The sequence below is a fragment of the Penicillium psychrofluorescens genome, assembly GCF_964197705.1.
Source record: "Penicillium psychrofluorescens genome assembly, chromosome: 2".
Lineage (NCBI taxonomy): Eukaryota > Fungi > Ascomycota > Eurotiomycetes > Eurotiales > Aspergillaceae > Penicillium > Penicillium psychrofluorescens.
Window position 1 is genome coordinate 778,079 of NC_133440.1, and position 13,761 is coordinate 791,839.

General features: G+C 55.4%; 7 protein-coding genes across 7 annotated transcripts; 4 read left to right on the forward strand and 3 right to left on the reverse strand.

The window, feature by feature from the left end:
- Positions 1-349: 349 nt before the first annotated feature.
- Positions 350-1,832, reverse strand: PFLUO_LOCUS2498 (galactose metabolism- protein; the record flags this gene model as incomplete). Its single annotated transcript, XM_073779645.1, has 3 exons — positions 350-400; positions 452-1,043; positions 1,093-1,832. 3 exons carry the CDS (start codon positions 1,830-1,832, stop codon positions 350-352), a joined length of 1,383 nt encoding a protein of 460 aa, XP_073636579.1.
- A 290-nt stretch (positions 1,833-2,122) lies between these two features.
- Positions 2,123-2,601, forward strand: PFLUO_LOCUS2499 (uncharacterized protein; the record flags this gene model as incomplete). The annotated part of the gene is made up of 2 exons (XM_073779646.1): positions 2,123-2,296; positions 2,353-2,601. 2 exons carry the CDS (start codon positions 2,123-2,125, stop codon positions 2,599-2,601), a joined length of 423 nt encoding a protein of 140 aa, XP_073636580.1.
- A 296-nt stretch (positions 2,602-2,897) lies between these two features.
- Positions 2,898-4,376, forward strand: PFLUO_LOCUS2500 (mannosyltransferase; the record flags this gene model as incomplete). Its single annotated transcript, XM_073779647.1, has 1 exon — positions 2,898-4,376. The coding sequence occupies one exon, from the start codon at positions 2,898-2,900 to the stop codon at positions 4,374-4,376; it is 1,479 nt and encodes a 492-aa protein (XP_073636581.1).
- A 1,334-nt stretch (positions 4,377-5,710) lies between these two features.
- On the reverse strand, positions 5,711-7,109 carry PFLUO_LOCUS2501 (uncharacterized protein; the record flags this gene model as incomplete). The annotated part of the gene is made up of 5 exons (XM_073779648.1): positions 5,711-5,840; positions 6,141-6,405; positions 6,462-6,775; positions 6,830-6,955; positions 7,015-7,109. The coding sequence occupies 5 exons, from the start codon at positions 7,107-7,109 to the stop codon at positions 5,711-5,713; spliced, it is 930 nt and encodes a 309-aa protein (XP_073636582.1).
- Positions 7,110-7,924: 815 nt separating this feature from the next.
- On the forward strand, positions 7,925-9,752 carry PFLUO_LOCUS2502 (uncharacterized protein; the record flags this gene model as incomplete). The annotated part of the gene is made up of 2 exons (XM_073779649.1): positions 7,925-8,893; positions 8,949-9,752. 2 exons carry the CDS (start codon positions 7,925-7,927, stop codon positions 9,750-9,752), a joined length of 1,773 nt encoding a protein of 590 aa, XP_073636583.1.
- A 1,108-nt stretch (positions 9,753-10,860) lies between these two features.
- On the forward strand, positions 10,861-11,172 carry PFLUO_LOCUS2503 (uncharacterized protein; the record flags this gene model as incomplete). Its single annotated transcript, XM_073779650.1, has 1 exon — positions 10,861-11,172. The coding sequence occupies one exon, from the start codon at positions 10,861-10,863 to the stop codon at positions 11,170-11,172; it is 312 nt and encodes a 103-aa protein (XP_073636584.1).
- A 1,033-nt stretch (positions 11,173-12,205) lies between these two features.
- Positions 12,206-13,654, reverse strand: PFLUO_LOCUS2504 (Global transcription regulator sge1; the record flags this gene model as incomplete). The annotated part of the gene is made up of 1 exon (XM_073779651.1): positions 12,206-13,654. One exon carries the CDS (start codon positions 13,652-13,654, stop codon positions 12,206-12,208), a length of 1,449 nt encoding a protein of 482 aa, XP_073636585.1.
- Positions 13,655-13,761: the final 107 nt, after the last annotated feature.

A 13,761-nucleotide genomic window follows, 5' to 3' on the forward strand; every position in this document is an offset into this window, starting at 1 on the left:
TAATGTGTTATGAAGCTAGAACAAGGGTTCGGAATTCTTGTAGAAAGGAACATGAATGATTGAACATTTGAAACCAAAGTTCTTCGGTGCTATTTCCCAATTCCCACCAGACACTCCACCAACGCCTCTGAACTCATCCTATATGTGGGCCCCGATCGTGTCTTGCCGGAAACATTGGATTGGAATTATCCTCGTGCGACAAGTGTCAACGAGGTGTCTGTATTCATTCTAGTGCGGAACAAGTAGACTCCACACGGGAAGCGTGGAAGCCTTGAATAACGCGGTGATATTTCCGTCGGCTCTCTGGGGCAAGAATCTGCGGGTCGACTGTGCAAACACACAGAGTGACTTATTCTCCCGTGATGTCGCCGGTTGGTTTGTACAAAATGGTCGTGACGTACTGCGAACAGAATTATTAGTAGGTTCATAGCATACAGCAAAGCGGACTTACCTTTCGTTTGTATCTGGTCGTGACACTCGTAGCGAGAACACCATTCTTGATGCTGCTCGTGGCAAGATGGTTCAGAACCGTGTGGTTCGGGTAGTTGAGAACACTGCTGTCGTCCTTCATCGGGGTGGTACCGTTCAAGATCGATTTTCCTAGAAACAACGGCAGACTCGGCGGGGTGGCCATATCTCCAATCACATTGGCAGCCTGCAAGTAGGCGGGACTGTCCTCCTCCTTGTCCAGATCAGCGAGGAACTGAGGGATGTCACTGCCGAAATCCCCGGGCTCAACTTCTTCCTCGACCTCATCCTTCGGCGGGTCTTCCACTGCCTCCCCGGATTGGTCTTGCTTCGGGTCTTCGGGCAGTGCCTGTGGCGGATGAACCCCCGGTGGAACCCCGGACTGCGGAGTTTTGTCGTTTTCTCTCTGTACATCTCCTGCGCTGATTTCGACGTAGTTGACCAGGTGGTTGGTGAAATCCACAGCGGTCGGAAGGTTATCTGCAGCTCTCATCTCGCCATCGACAATAAACTTCAAATGGTGCGTGCCGGGCCGCAGATTCAATGTGGTGCACATGACAGATCCATCATTTTCGCTAGATCTCCGGTTAGCCTGGTTGACCAAAAGAACGGACAAAAACATACCTTCTATGTAGACGAAACTTCTTCTCCCAATTGACAAAAGTTCCCGTCACATACACCTTCTCCGCGGGTCCCGTCCATTCGATCAGCGTGGGCACGGCCTTCCCCACCCCACTCACAGTGTACGGCTGCAGCTCGTCTGCGATCTCATCTCCATCTAAAGTCGAGCTGCCGACCGTCGAAGCATCCTGATCCATCTGCTCATCCAGAAGCCGGTCCGCGGGGAGCGATTGGATATGCGAGTCTTCGGGGCCGACGATCGGCGAGCCGGGAGTGGTGGTAGCATCGCCAATGGGTAGGGGCATGCGCGGTGGGCGCTGCAGGTGCGCCGATGCGCTATAGTAAGAGTTGAGGGGCGGGCCAGAGGGGGCCATGGAGTCGCGGCCCGCGCTATGGCGCGAGGTTGGGACCTGGACTGGGTTGGAGGGGTCGGGCGAGGCAATGTTCTTGCTTTGAGAGGGCTCGGGTCTCCGTGTGTCGAGTCTCTCCTGGTGATCGTGTTGCCGGGTCGGGGAATCGGGGACACCCCGCGTCTGTAGCCGGTGTTGCGAGGGTGTCTGGTATGCTGCCGAGTGGCCGGTGACGGTCTCTCTGGTCGCGGAGGGGTCGGCGGCCACACTCTTGGATGTCGGAATTGCATTGAGGGACGGTCGGCGAACCACCTTTCTGTCCCCCGCTGAGCCGGCATGCGCATGGCCCGGCGGCGCATCGCCAGCCGGGCCTTTGGAAGGGTTGTTACCCATGTCGAGCGGGGGAGGACGTTAGGCGGCGAGGCGAGGGTGGTTGGGAGAGAGGTGAGGAAGAGGATGGGGGATGGGGTCGATCAAGATGGCAGCATGGATGCGCTGCCCATGTCCAAGTGAGCGAGTGAGTCAGTAGATGAATCAAGAAGCAAGCAAGTGGGAGGATGAAAAGAACAGCGGTTGAAGAGATGACATCGTGATGCAGCCCCGGTTTGGGCCTGGATTTAGGGCACGCCCTACCCGCCCTACGATGGCTTCAACCCAGACTAGAGCATCTCTCTCATCCAGACATGGACTGGTTATCGGCCCTCGCATACGGCCCGGTATTTCTGTTCAGTGTGTTCAGTGCATTGTTCGTCTATGTATTGAATCTGATCCGGTTCCTGGCCCTACCGTTCCTCTACGTGGGCCATGGTCTCCTCCACCTGGCTCTCCTCCCCTTGCGGATACTGGCCAAGTTTGAGGTAAGCTAGCACTAGAACTACATAGCTTATACAACCCGCTCACGGGACTCTTTCAGATCTTTCTTTATTTTGTGACGGGCGCCTTACTGACCGGGGCGACCGTTGGCTTGCTTGTATATTGGACGGGAGCCTCCCTCTCGCACGTCCTGCGCATCTCCGAGGATGATTCCAGGCCGCCGCCAGACGATGTAGAGCCCCCAAAGCCACCGTACGACTATCTAGCCGAGTGGAAGGCCATGGGTGATGGCCAATTGCTCTCGACGGCAATCGTGGAAGAGGAAGAGACCAGCCAGGACAGTACATAGCATCCTAGAACACTCGTCCATCATCACATCATCATCAACCAGCCTAGTGGGGCAAGCCGCATCTAGATTGTAACATCGTCCTTCATTTCACTTGGTTCCCCCGGATTCATCGGCATCCAAATCATGTCTCTTTCTCATCACTTGCTCACCTGCCCCTGTCAATCCTCGGCTCCATCCCCGGTGACGTGACCCGATCCCTGGATTCGTGCTCAGGGACAACCAAATTCCGCCGCCGTACATAGGTCGCCTCTTCCCGCGCGCGCATACCCCCCCCCCCCCTGTCGCATACATTCACCATGGCCTTCCCGCGGTTCCTGCTGCGGATCCGTTCACTGCTCGGCGTGCTGTTTCTCATATCCTTCCTGTCATGGGGTTATTCGCGATATGACTCTGACGACTACCGCGTCATCTTCACCGGCCCCGACCCGTCGGCGCAGGTCTCTGTGGACCTGATGGAGCACCATCGATGGTTCTGGTATAAACTCAGCATACTCCTCGAGAAGTACGGACCCGACGCCGAGCCGCTGATCGAGGTGGTAAAAGCGCCGACGGAGGGCTTCAAAGCGACCAACCCTGCGCCGCGCCCGGATTACCTGTTCCTCTCGGCAGCCGCGGTCGTCACCATGAAGGAGTCGCATACGGGGTTCGTGGACGTGATAACGACCGATGCGCCGCCGCTGCGCTATGTGCCCGGCACGAAGGGTCTGGTCTCGACGGCCGGCGGCTCGTATCTGCCCGTGCTGGTGATCTCGTTGCGCATGCTCCGTCGCACGGGGTCCAAGTTGCCCATGGAAGTCTTTTTGGCTGATGAGAATGAATACGAAGAACATATCTGTGAGGTGGTGCTGCCGGCACTGAACGCGCGATGCATCGTGCTCTCGCACATCTTGAGCGCGGCACCCGCCACCATCTCCAAGTACCAGTTCAAGCCGTTTGCCATGCTCTTCTCCTCGTTCGAGGATATCCTGTTTCTTGACGCAGATTCCTTCCCACTCGAGAAGCCAGACGTCTTGTTCAAGGGCGAGCCCTTCCGCTCCAAGGGCATGATCACTTGGCCGGATTTCTGGGCCTCGTCGGTCTCGCCATTCTTCTACGAGATTGTCGGCCAGCCCGTTCCGGCCATGGACCTGCGCCAGTCCACCGAGTCCGGCGAGGTCGTCATCTCCAAGTCCAAGCACCTGCGCACCCTCCTCCTGTGCACCTATTACAACTACTGGGGACCAACGCACTACTACCCGCTCCTCTCGCAGGGCGCCGCAGGCGAAGGCGACAAGGAAACCTTCGTGGCTGCCGCAATAGCCATGAACGAGCCCTTCTACCAAGTCAGCGAGCCGATCTGCGCGCTCGGCCACGCAACAGCAGGCGGCCTCGCCGGATCCGCCATGGCGCAGTTCGACCCCGTCGCCGACTTCGCGCTCACGCGCCAGGGCAAGTGGCGCATCAAGGGTGACTCCGCGCCCGCCCCGCCCGTGTTCTTCATCCACGCCAATTTCCCCAAGTTCAACCCGGCCACTGTCTTCACGTCGCAGGCCGTCAACCCGGCCATTGCCGACGACGGCTCGTATACCCGTGCCTGGACCATCCCGGAGAATGTGGTGAAGGAGTTCAGCGCCGAGAACGATGTCGAGAAAAACTTTTGGCGCGAGATTCTTTGGACCGCTTGCCGGCTTGAGGATAAGTTCCGTACCTGGCAGGGCCAGACTGGGATTTGTGCGGGTGTCAAGGACTACTGGAGTGTCATCTATGGGCCGGAGGACCCCGAACCGGTCTCATGAAGTCGATTTCGCCCAAGGATATAATCTTTTACATTGAAACCACCCTCTGTTTCCTTTTCTAGGGATGCGCAAGCACCCGAACAAGTGGTCCCTCGGGTTTTGCGAGAACAAGCCACGAGGATCTGCACAGTATGGTTTGGAACGAACACCCATCCCAGGGACAGGTCAACGCACTCCGTGAGAACCTATGGGACATTCAGTGTTCACCCAGGTCGGGGCCAAACATCCCCGTCTCGGCGTTGCTTACTAGTCCCATCGAGCCTGGAAGATGAGTCCTCGTCTTTTCTTCCTGCTAGGCTCAAAGCAGCGTGAGATAAAATAGTTGTGTCTAAATGTGTATAAATATATAACTTACCTCTAGATGATTTTTTTATTAACTATATATCGTCTTCCCTGTGGAATAATGTGACAATTGATATATAGAGAAAACATTAATCCAGCAATTGCCTGCCAGGCGTATGCTGTAGCCGCCTCTCTCTGCAGCGACTGGATAAAGAGGCGATGGGAGAACGGGAGCGACGGTGTGAGATATGGGAAGAATGATGATGTATTTCTAACGATAGCTTTTGGATGAAGATCAGCGACCGTGGGAGAAGTGAAAACAAATTCGTACAGTGAACCAAACAGGGCTTGAGCTTTCAGTCTTCGAGTAGTAGACGTCTGAACGACGTGGGCATGCTACCACTGTCGTGTGAAACAAATGCGTAAGAGGTCGATGTATCTTCTTTGCGACGTCGCGGCGAACGACTATTATGCTATCGAATCAAGCACAACCTTCTGCTCTGTCTTAATAGGCGAACTTCGCTCTGTGACAACGAGGACTGTTGGCACAGGCTCGGGTTCCGGGTCGGCATCCCATAGTTTCATTGCTCCACTGACTGGGACGAGCCGGTTGAGGGTCGATTGCATACTCTGTCTAGCAGCAATGTCGACCACGAAAAATTTGTGCCATCGGTGTTCATTTTGCGCTGTCACGAGAGCCCTCCGAATGCTTGCAACGTTCGATGTTGATGATTTGTGAGCCGATGTGGGTGGCTGGTACTTTGATGGCCACTGAAACCGTTGGTCATGATGAACAGTTTTGGTGGTGTATTGGTGGTTTCCCACCAGGAGGAGGTGGGAGCCGAGGAAGCCAAGGGGGGTGAAGAAGGAAAGAAGGAGAGAGAGGCGTGAAGGAGTATTTATGCTGGAGAACAGTGAATGAATGGCCTGAGGAAGAAACAATGGATTGCCTGATTAGGAAGTAGCAAACAGAAAAAAGGAACGCAGGCCACAATCAGCAAACAAATGCTGGTTTGATATTGATCTAGGGATCCGAACAACTCTAATACAATTCAGGACTTCCGTTTCGCCGCAGCCTGGGCGATTCGCTTCTGCACTTCCTCCTTCGTTAGGATTTTCACGGCATCCTTGGAGAAGACGTAGCTTAGGCCGGACCAGAGAGTGGTTCCTGCAACGAGGTATCTAGATATAGTCAGCAACAATGAAAAATAGAAGAGAACCAAAAAACCAAAAAGTGAGAAATAAAAAATAAAAACAAAAAGAAAATGACATGCAACAGTCAGGATTCGCTGGTGGTCACCCACCCAACTACTAACTGACCGGCGTGTGGCTTAAGTACGGCTGAGCGGACGGGAAGCCCTGTTCTCCACACCCTGTGGTCGCATGTACTGAGAACATCCGTAAAGCTGCTCATACCCGCCCACACCAGGTAATTCTCCCACAACAAAAAAAGAAAAAGAAAAAAAAAAGGGACACACTTACTGGAATCCTGTCATGGCCTCGCTCAAATGCCAGGCGTGAATAATCGACTCCGGGACAACGGGCAGCGCAATCGCACTCCCCACCAGCACCAGCTGCAGCGCGGTGTTGATCTTCGAGATCTCAGTCGGCTTCACCTCCGCCGAGGGCAGCGAGAAGTCCCAGTATCGTGCCATGGTCTTAGGCGGCGGCAGTGAAATCCAGCGGTAATAGATGGCGGACAGGGCGAGACCAACATCCCGTCCCAGGATGATCACGGCCAGCCAGACTGTAACGAACACAAATCAGAACGAGAATGAAACGAACACGGACACAGCCACTTACCAGGGAGGGACCCATTCACCGCGAGACAAGCCACCCCGATCGTCATCAGCAGCTTGTCGGCCATGGGGTCGATGATGGTCCCCACCACCGTCTGCAGCTGGTAGCGCCGGGCGATGTAGCCATCCACCAGGTCGGTGATGCCCGCATAGGCGAAAAGCGACAACGCGGCTGCGTGGTAATTGTGCACCAGGAGATACCCGACTACGGGGGCAGCCAGTAGTCGGGAGAAGGTGAGGATGTTGGGGACGGTGTAGATATTTTCATGGGATTTGGGCAGAGATAGCTTGGGAAGAATGCGAAGTTTCTTCGGTGTGCTGGGAAGAAAGTTAGAGGGTTTGATATCAGGGTTTAATTGCAAGCAAACCTACGTTTCGGGGGCGCTTCCTTTCTGATCCCCAGGTGGTTTGGATGCAGTCCACCGCTTGTGCTGGGTCAATAATGATATCCGCACAGGTTTCCGAACAACCTGGAGGTAACTCGGGCGGCTGGTCTCGCTGCAACAGATTCAGTCAGTCAATTTCAGCACTCAAAGACCGGACAGAAGAATCCATACCCTAAAGGTGATTGAAGTGAAATAGGAGGTCGACCGAAGGTAGACAAAGACTGTGAACAGAGCCCATGTCTTTGGATGTTCCAATGCCGAGTCATATTAGGTCGAATAGCAAGGAAAGGACTTTTCCATGATCGAGGACCCCCCCGAAGAACTTGTCCTGCACGTGAGGAGATCATGGTGACACAGAAGAGATAAAAACGAAAGTTCTCGTGCCCAGTTGCCCGTTTCGGATGGTGGCCTGGCGTAATGCAAGAGGCGAGCAGAAAACACCGGAACCACAGTCCTGAGAAAAAGAAAGGCTATGAATGCATAAACACAGACACGTATAATACAGAAGGTATACTGCTGGCCGTTAGCTGAGATTTCTCGGGATACCCGGCAGCAGGAGGGTAAGGGGGGGAACCCGTACTGAGAAAATGTCCAGAAATATAATCCTGCAGCAGGGCTCTTGTAGCGGAGAACAAGAACCCCAGACCCGATCAGACCGTTGTTCAAGACATGGTCGGTGATGATGCTGAAATGCAGAGGACGGTGTCAGGGCGGAGGAATGTTATTCCGCAGCCGAGGTACAAGACAGACAAACAGATCATCACCACGGACTGCACTTTGTCTCCATCTCTTTCATGATCAACTGGCCGTCTCCGCTGGATAGGTGCATGGCAGGAAGTGTCTTGGCAGCACTGTTGTGTTGTCATCTGTGAACGCTCTGGATGCCCAGCTGACAGGTTCGAGATGCTGCACATGACAGCGCACCTGACGGCCAATATGACGGCCGGCCGGTATATATACCCAAGCCTAGGGACGATGGGAGGAAATCGCTGCCTAGAGCCATAGAGGTCCAGATGGAGGGTTTAATAAGGTCCTTCGCAGCGGACTGCTTTTTCTGTCCCACCGAGGGTGCCTGCCCACGATGGCTGCAACACTACCCACAGAGACCACACCTGGTCCTCCCCCAACCAACTCCTCGCTTCCTGCATCTTCAAATCCAGGCAATCCCCAATTGCAGGACCCAAACATGGCCAACCCTCGCCTTCTTGTCAACCGCGCGTGTATCTACGAACGCCAACTCCCAGGCGATGCGTACATCACCGCGCATGTCCAGCGCCTCCAGCACGGCTTCTACTCGAGCACCGCCGTGTCCGACAAGGACGCAGAGCATGTGGATTTTCTCGCCATTGGCTTCGTCTTGCACTCGCCGCATACGCTCTCCCACCGCTTCAAGTCGGCCACCATCCGCGCCTCGATCCATGGCAGTCGCCAAGTGTCTACGTCGGCCATGTATCCGCACGGCTACCCGCCGGGCAACCCGCGCTTTCTGATGCACGCACCGCACCTGATCTACGGCACCGTGTCCCCCGAGACCATGGAGTGGACATTCAGTCTGGCCGCATCGCTGGGCATCTCCGAGACGCCGTTCAGCGCCAGCGTGATTCCCTCTGGCAGCATGAACGGCCAGTATCGACGGTACGAGATGATGCGCATCCAGGGCTCGGCGCGCACGCTGAAGAGCCGCCTCGGCCCGGAGTTTGACGTCGAAGCCGGTGAGATCGTCTGGTCTCTCGAGGAAAACAATCTGCAGCGCTCCGGCCTGCCGCGCGAGTTCACTTTTGTCATGCTCATCCAGAAACCCACTGCCGAGAGCCGTGTCTTGCTGTCCATCGATATCGAGCCTGTCATCCAGACTTGGTTTGGCAGTTACCCGGCCTGGTACCTGTCCCTGCCAGCGTTCCGGCCCAAGCTGCGTCGCGGTGTGGATTTCCGGCAGGAGACCGGGCAGTGCTTCGAGCCGGTGGATAAGACGGGGCGGTTCAATTTCGCGGCGCTGGAGAGCTCGTTCGATGACTACATCGACATGCCGGGGAGGAAGTACAGTCGCCAGGTGAGCTTCTTTTCGTTTGTACAAGAATGAAGCAAAGAACTAAGATGTTTCATAGATCCAAATTCCTCCCGATAACTCTCTCACACCCATCAACAACTCTAACCAGCAGAACTACCCGCAGAACTACCAGAGCCAGTACGGAATGAGCATGAACCCGATGCAAATGCTCCTGAACAACAGCCTCTCCGCGCAGAACAGCTTCGCAGAAACCCAGCTCCGCCGACTGCACGCGCAGACTCTTCCTTTCGGCAAAATGTCCTCAACTACCTCTTCCAACACGACCACCAATGCCAATGCGAATACAAATTTCAATGCTGCAGCTTCTGCCACATCTACAACACAACCCGGGTCCGCACCCGCGCCCGAAGCAAACACAATCAACATCCGCCTCCTCCTCGACCACGCCACAGCCTCAAACCTCTCCAACATGCGCGTCCAAAGCCCGCGCCCGCGCCAATTTCAAAGCCCGCAGACCTCCCGACCAACTCCTGCCACTTCGAGGGCGACTGCCACTGCCACAGAGCCTGTCAGCGGTCCCATGCGCCGTCCCGAGACGACCCTGCGCCGTGCTCGATCGCGGGAGTATCTCAATGCAGGCTTCTTCAGCGGTGCGGACATGAACACGAGCACGGTGGCTAGTTTCGGCATGCGCGATGCGGCTAATAACTCTCTGCGCCAACTCAAGGATGGCAATGATAATGACGAGGACAACGAGGAGGAAGAGGACGAACGCGATCTTGTCGTTCAGAATCATGGTGGTAGACCCCGTGCCCGTGCTGCAAATGGGATTCACCGCGTCATGACCATGGCGAATCAGCCGTTGACGGCATCCATGCTTGCTGCTTTGGCGGAGCGTTAGACTAGAACTACTCGCCTTGCCTTACATACCTCGCTGAAGCTGTGAGTTGTGGGCCTTTTTTTTTTCTTTCTCTTTTTCTATCTTCTTCCTAACATCTCATCTCATCTACATCTACAGGGGATCTACCTTACCCTATTTCTGTGATATGTCTGAGTGGAGTGGAGTGGACTGGATGGACTCCGGTGAGTGCTGAGTGTATGACTATGTCTGGGTGATACCAACATCGATAAAAAGATTATTGTCTGATTAAACAGCACGTCATTCGTGCGTAGAGACAGAGATTATATAGATAGACACAAGAGCCTGTGTAGACGTGGGAGCGTATACAGCCAGCCCAAAAAAACACAATTCGATGAGGCCCCTGCTGCTCTCGGATTTTTGTCACTAAATTAAAGTAGTCATTACTTCTGGCGAGGCTCTTGATAAAATCATCCACACTGGCGTGAACCTATCAAAACTGGTTGAAACGGGAGTCTGGATCTCAAAGCAGCTCTCAAAAGACGAATGGCAGTCGAGCCGGGACAGCACTTGCAGTTAAGAGCACAGTCATATCGAGCGTGAAGATCAAGGCTTCGAAGGATCCTTCACTCCAATGGGATCTCGCGGAGGAAGCAGAAGGGCTTCAACTTCACCGATCGGGTGTTGATTTGAAGATCACTCTGAACCACCCCAAAAATGGCAACGCCCTCACAGCCTCCATGATCTCCGATCTCACTTCTGTGATAACAGACGCCAGCAAGGACCCACAGACATCTCGCATCATCATCACCGGGAAGGGCAAGTTTTTCTGCACGGGGATGGACCTTAAAAAAGGGAGCACACCAGTCGCGCAGGGTGGGTCAACCAGCGACTCTCAGTCTCAGCGCTTGACTGGTTTATTCGAGGCAATTGATCAATCTCCCAAAGTGACCATCGCCTGTCTGAATGGCCCTGCTTTTGGTGGCGGAGTCGGACTCGCCTTTTCCTGCGGCATGAGACTCGGTTCCCGCGATGCATCCGGGACGTTGAGCGAGGTGGACTTTGTCCGGCAACGATATCGAAATATGTCATTCGGGAATGGGGCGTTGCGTTTGCTCGGGAGGCGATGTTGTCGGCGCGTCCGGTCACGATGGAAGAGCTTCGAGGGCGTCGTCTTGTCTCTGATGTTGCGGATGACGCGGAGCAGCTGAAGACGAGGCTGGACATATTTCTGTCACAGTTGAAAGTTGCGTCGCCCGATGCGTCTCGTATGTCGAAGGAGCTTGTTCGGCTTGGGTGGGCCCATGCTGAGGACGAAAAACAGGTAGATGGGATCCAGGGATTGTTCGATGAGATGATGCATCCTGATGCTGATGGTGCGCATGGCGTGAAGGAGTTCCAGGTGGGGAGGAAGGTGGATTGGGATGCCTTCACGCTGAGGACGTCGAGGTCCAAGCTGTAGAATTCTATGTTGACAATACAAAGCTAAAGACTACATGGTTCTGGGTACCAATTATGGAAGCAATGAGTACAATATGGATCGCGTTGGAGAAGAGGAACATTTCACCGCGTCATTCTGAAACGGACTACGGTGCCAGCTTTTCATACGCCCCTGGCCATGGCTCCTTTTTTGGGTTACTAGGGGGAGGGGGGAGGGAGGTTGATGACAAGAAAAATGAGGGTAGGACCTGGAATATCAACAGACTATCCATCACTATACCAACCGGACCAGGTCATGAGCAATCTCTGATTGGACACTTGAGTGTTACCAAGGGAATCAATGAGCATCTGTCATGTATCACGAGACTGCAATGAGCACGATCCCTGAGCCTGAGCCTGTGCGGAGATCTACTCAGTGAGCTGGAGCCAGAGCGCGCTCACGAAATCGGCCGCAGCCCAGATGGGAAAGGCCCCCACCGCCAAACATTATCCTGTGTATGTAGGAACGTGTACATGTGCATACATAGCAAAAGGTCATATCATAAACCGACACATATCGAAAGGAGGAAAGAAAAGAGACAACCCAGAGTTTTTTGGGGCTGTTGCAGCAGTGGTTTGTTATAGCATCACATCGTCAGAAATAGAACAGATAATAATCAAAAAAATCAGAACGCCACCCGTCCAGACCGAGATCGGATCAGAATCAGAGAGCCAACGTTTGAAGAAACGGACAGGTTCCTTCCCCACCCAATTCAACATGAAAAAGCAAATCCACCTAGATATGAACAGATATGGGGGTGCGGATTAAAAGGGAGAATAACAAAAGACGAACCCAGAAAGAAACAAACAAGTACACACAGCGAGAGGACATAGCGGATTTTTGGTCCTCGGGGATATTGAAGCCACAGAACAGTGTCTCTATCTTCAGACAAAAAGCAAGTCAGGGAAAAAAAAAAAAAAAGGCCACCCATATGGTTCCCCGACTCCGACGCTCCCTGGATTCCCAGACAAACACCATCAAAGAGCACAATGAAGCAAAAACCAAGGAAGAAAGATCATATTTGGGGCTGCGCGGGGGCAGTCGTTGTCCATGTCGAGAGCGGCTGTGCGGCTGCGTAATGCGCAGGATGGTTGTTGACCGGGCCTGGGCCGCCCATGTAGTATTGAGGGCGGTCGGCGGCAGCATAGTATCCCGGTTGAACCGGGTGTGATTCTCGGCGCGGCACGCTGGGGTCAAGGCCGAGGCCACGGGGCGGTTCGAGGGACGCGCTCGGGGTCGAGTCGAGTTGGCCGGACAGGCTGAAGCTGCTGCGCGAGTAGGTAGCCGGCGTCGAGGGGTCCATCGGGGACGTGGCATCCGTGACGGCGCTGCGTGACGAGATGGATGAGTTGCGGTAGGCGGATTGGCTGTGGTCGGAGGTCGATCGGTTGCGGTCCGCCAGCGACCCGTGCATGGCCGTGTTGAGAGCGCTCGGGATTGAGGAGATCGATCCGTGGCTCATCGCTGAATCCATACTGCCGCCGTAGGGCCCCGCGCGGAATGCATGGTAATCTTCCGGCTTGGGCTGCATGGCCGCCGAGCCGGGGGCTGGCAGGTACGGGTTTGGCGCGGGCTGTCCCGATAACGGTGCCGCCATCGAGTATCCTGGGATCGGGCCGGGTCCTGTCTGTGGGGGGTGTGCGGCGGCGTACGGGCTGGCATGCATGTAGAAGTCGGCCGATGGGTTGGGCATCCCGTACCCTGGCGGGGGCATCATCTGTGGTCGATAGCCGTAGATGGCGTGGGACGGGTCGTGCGGGTTCTCCATGGCGCCGGTCTCCAGATCGTCGATCGGGGCGCGGAAGCTCTGTTTCTGGGTGAGTTCGGCGCGCGGTCGAAGGTAACGCAACGAGTCCACCATCGAGGGTGGGTTCAGCGCGCCGCGCATCACATCGTCCACGCTGTAGTACGACACCAGGTGGTGCGTCACCCCCGCAACCGTCACGCTCATGGTCTTCTTCACCAAGCCCGAGTCCTTGAACCCGTACGAATCGACCAGCGACCCGACCAATGCCCGCTCCACCTCTGACTGATGGGGCCGGTCCCCGAACGAGCCCTGTGGAGATGTGGGTGAATAAGTCGGGGTGTTGCTGTCGTGTCGCGGGTACGGCTCCCCCGGCCGGGTTGCGGGCGTGGGGCGTCGATTGGCCTTTTTCATCGCGCGCTTCTTCTCACCGGGCGGGAATGGTTTGTCCAACTCCCGGTAGACCAGGAAGTTGCCCAGGATGCGACTGGGACTCCAGGTCACCCCGTCGGTCCATCGCTTGATGCCGGAGGAGTTCTCTTCGTAGATGAAAACGCTACCGCTGCGCACCAACTGGCTGCGCTCGCGATCGTGGGGCCTACGGGGGACATGCTGCAGCACCCCGGTCAAGCAGGCCTCGAAGAGGAGCAACGCATCCTGGGTTGTGGCCACGTACCCGGTGAAGGTCGGCTCCAGCACCGCCGCAGCACCGTTGACCATCGTGGGTGAGGGTGGGGGGGGGGGGGGGGGGGGGGAGGCTGTTCTCTGGCTCGATAAGGTTGCGGGCAAAGCCAGGAACCGCGAAGTGGAGGGAGAACGGGGGGAAG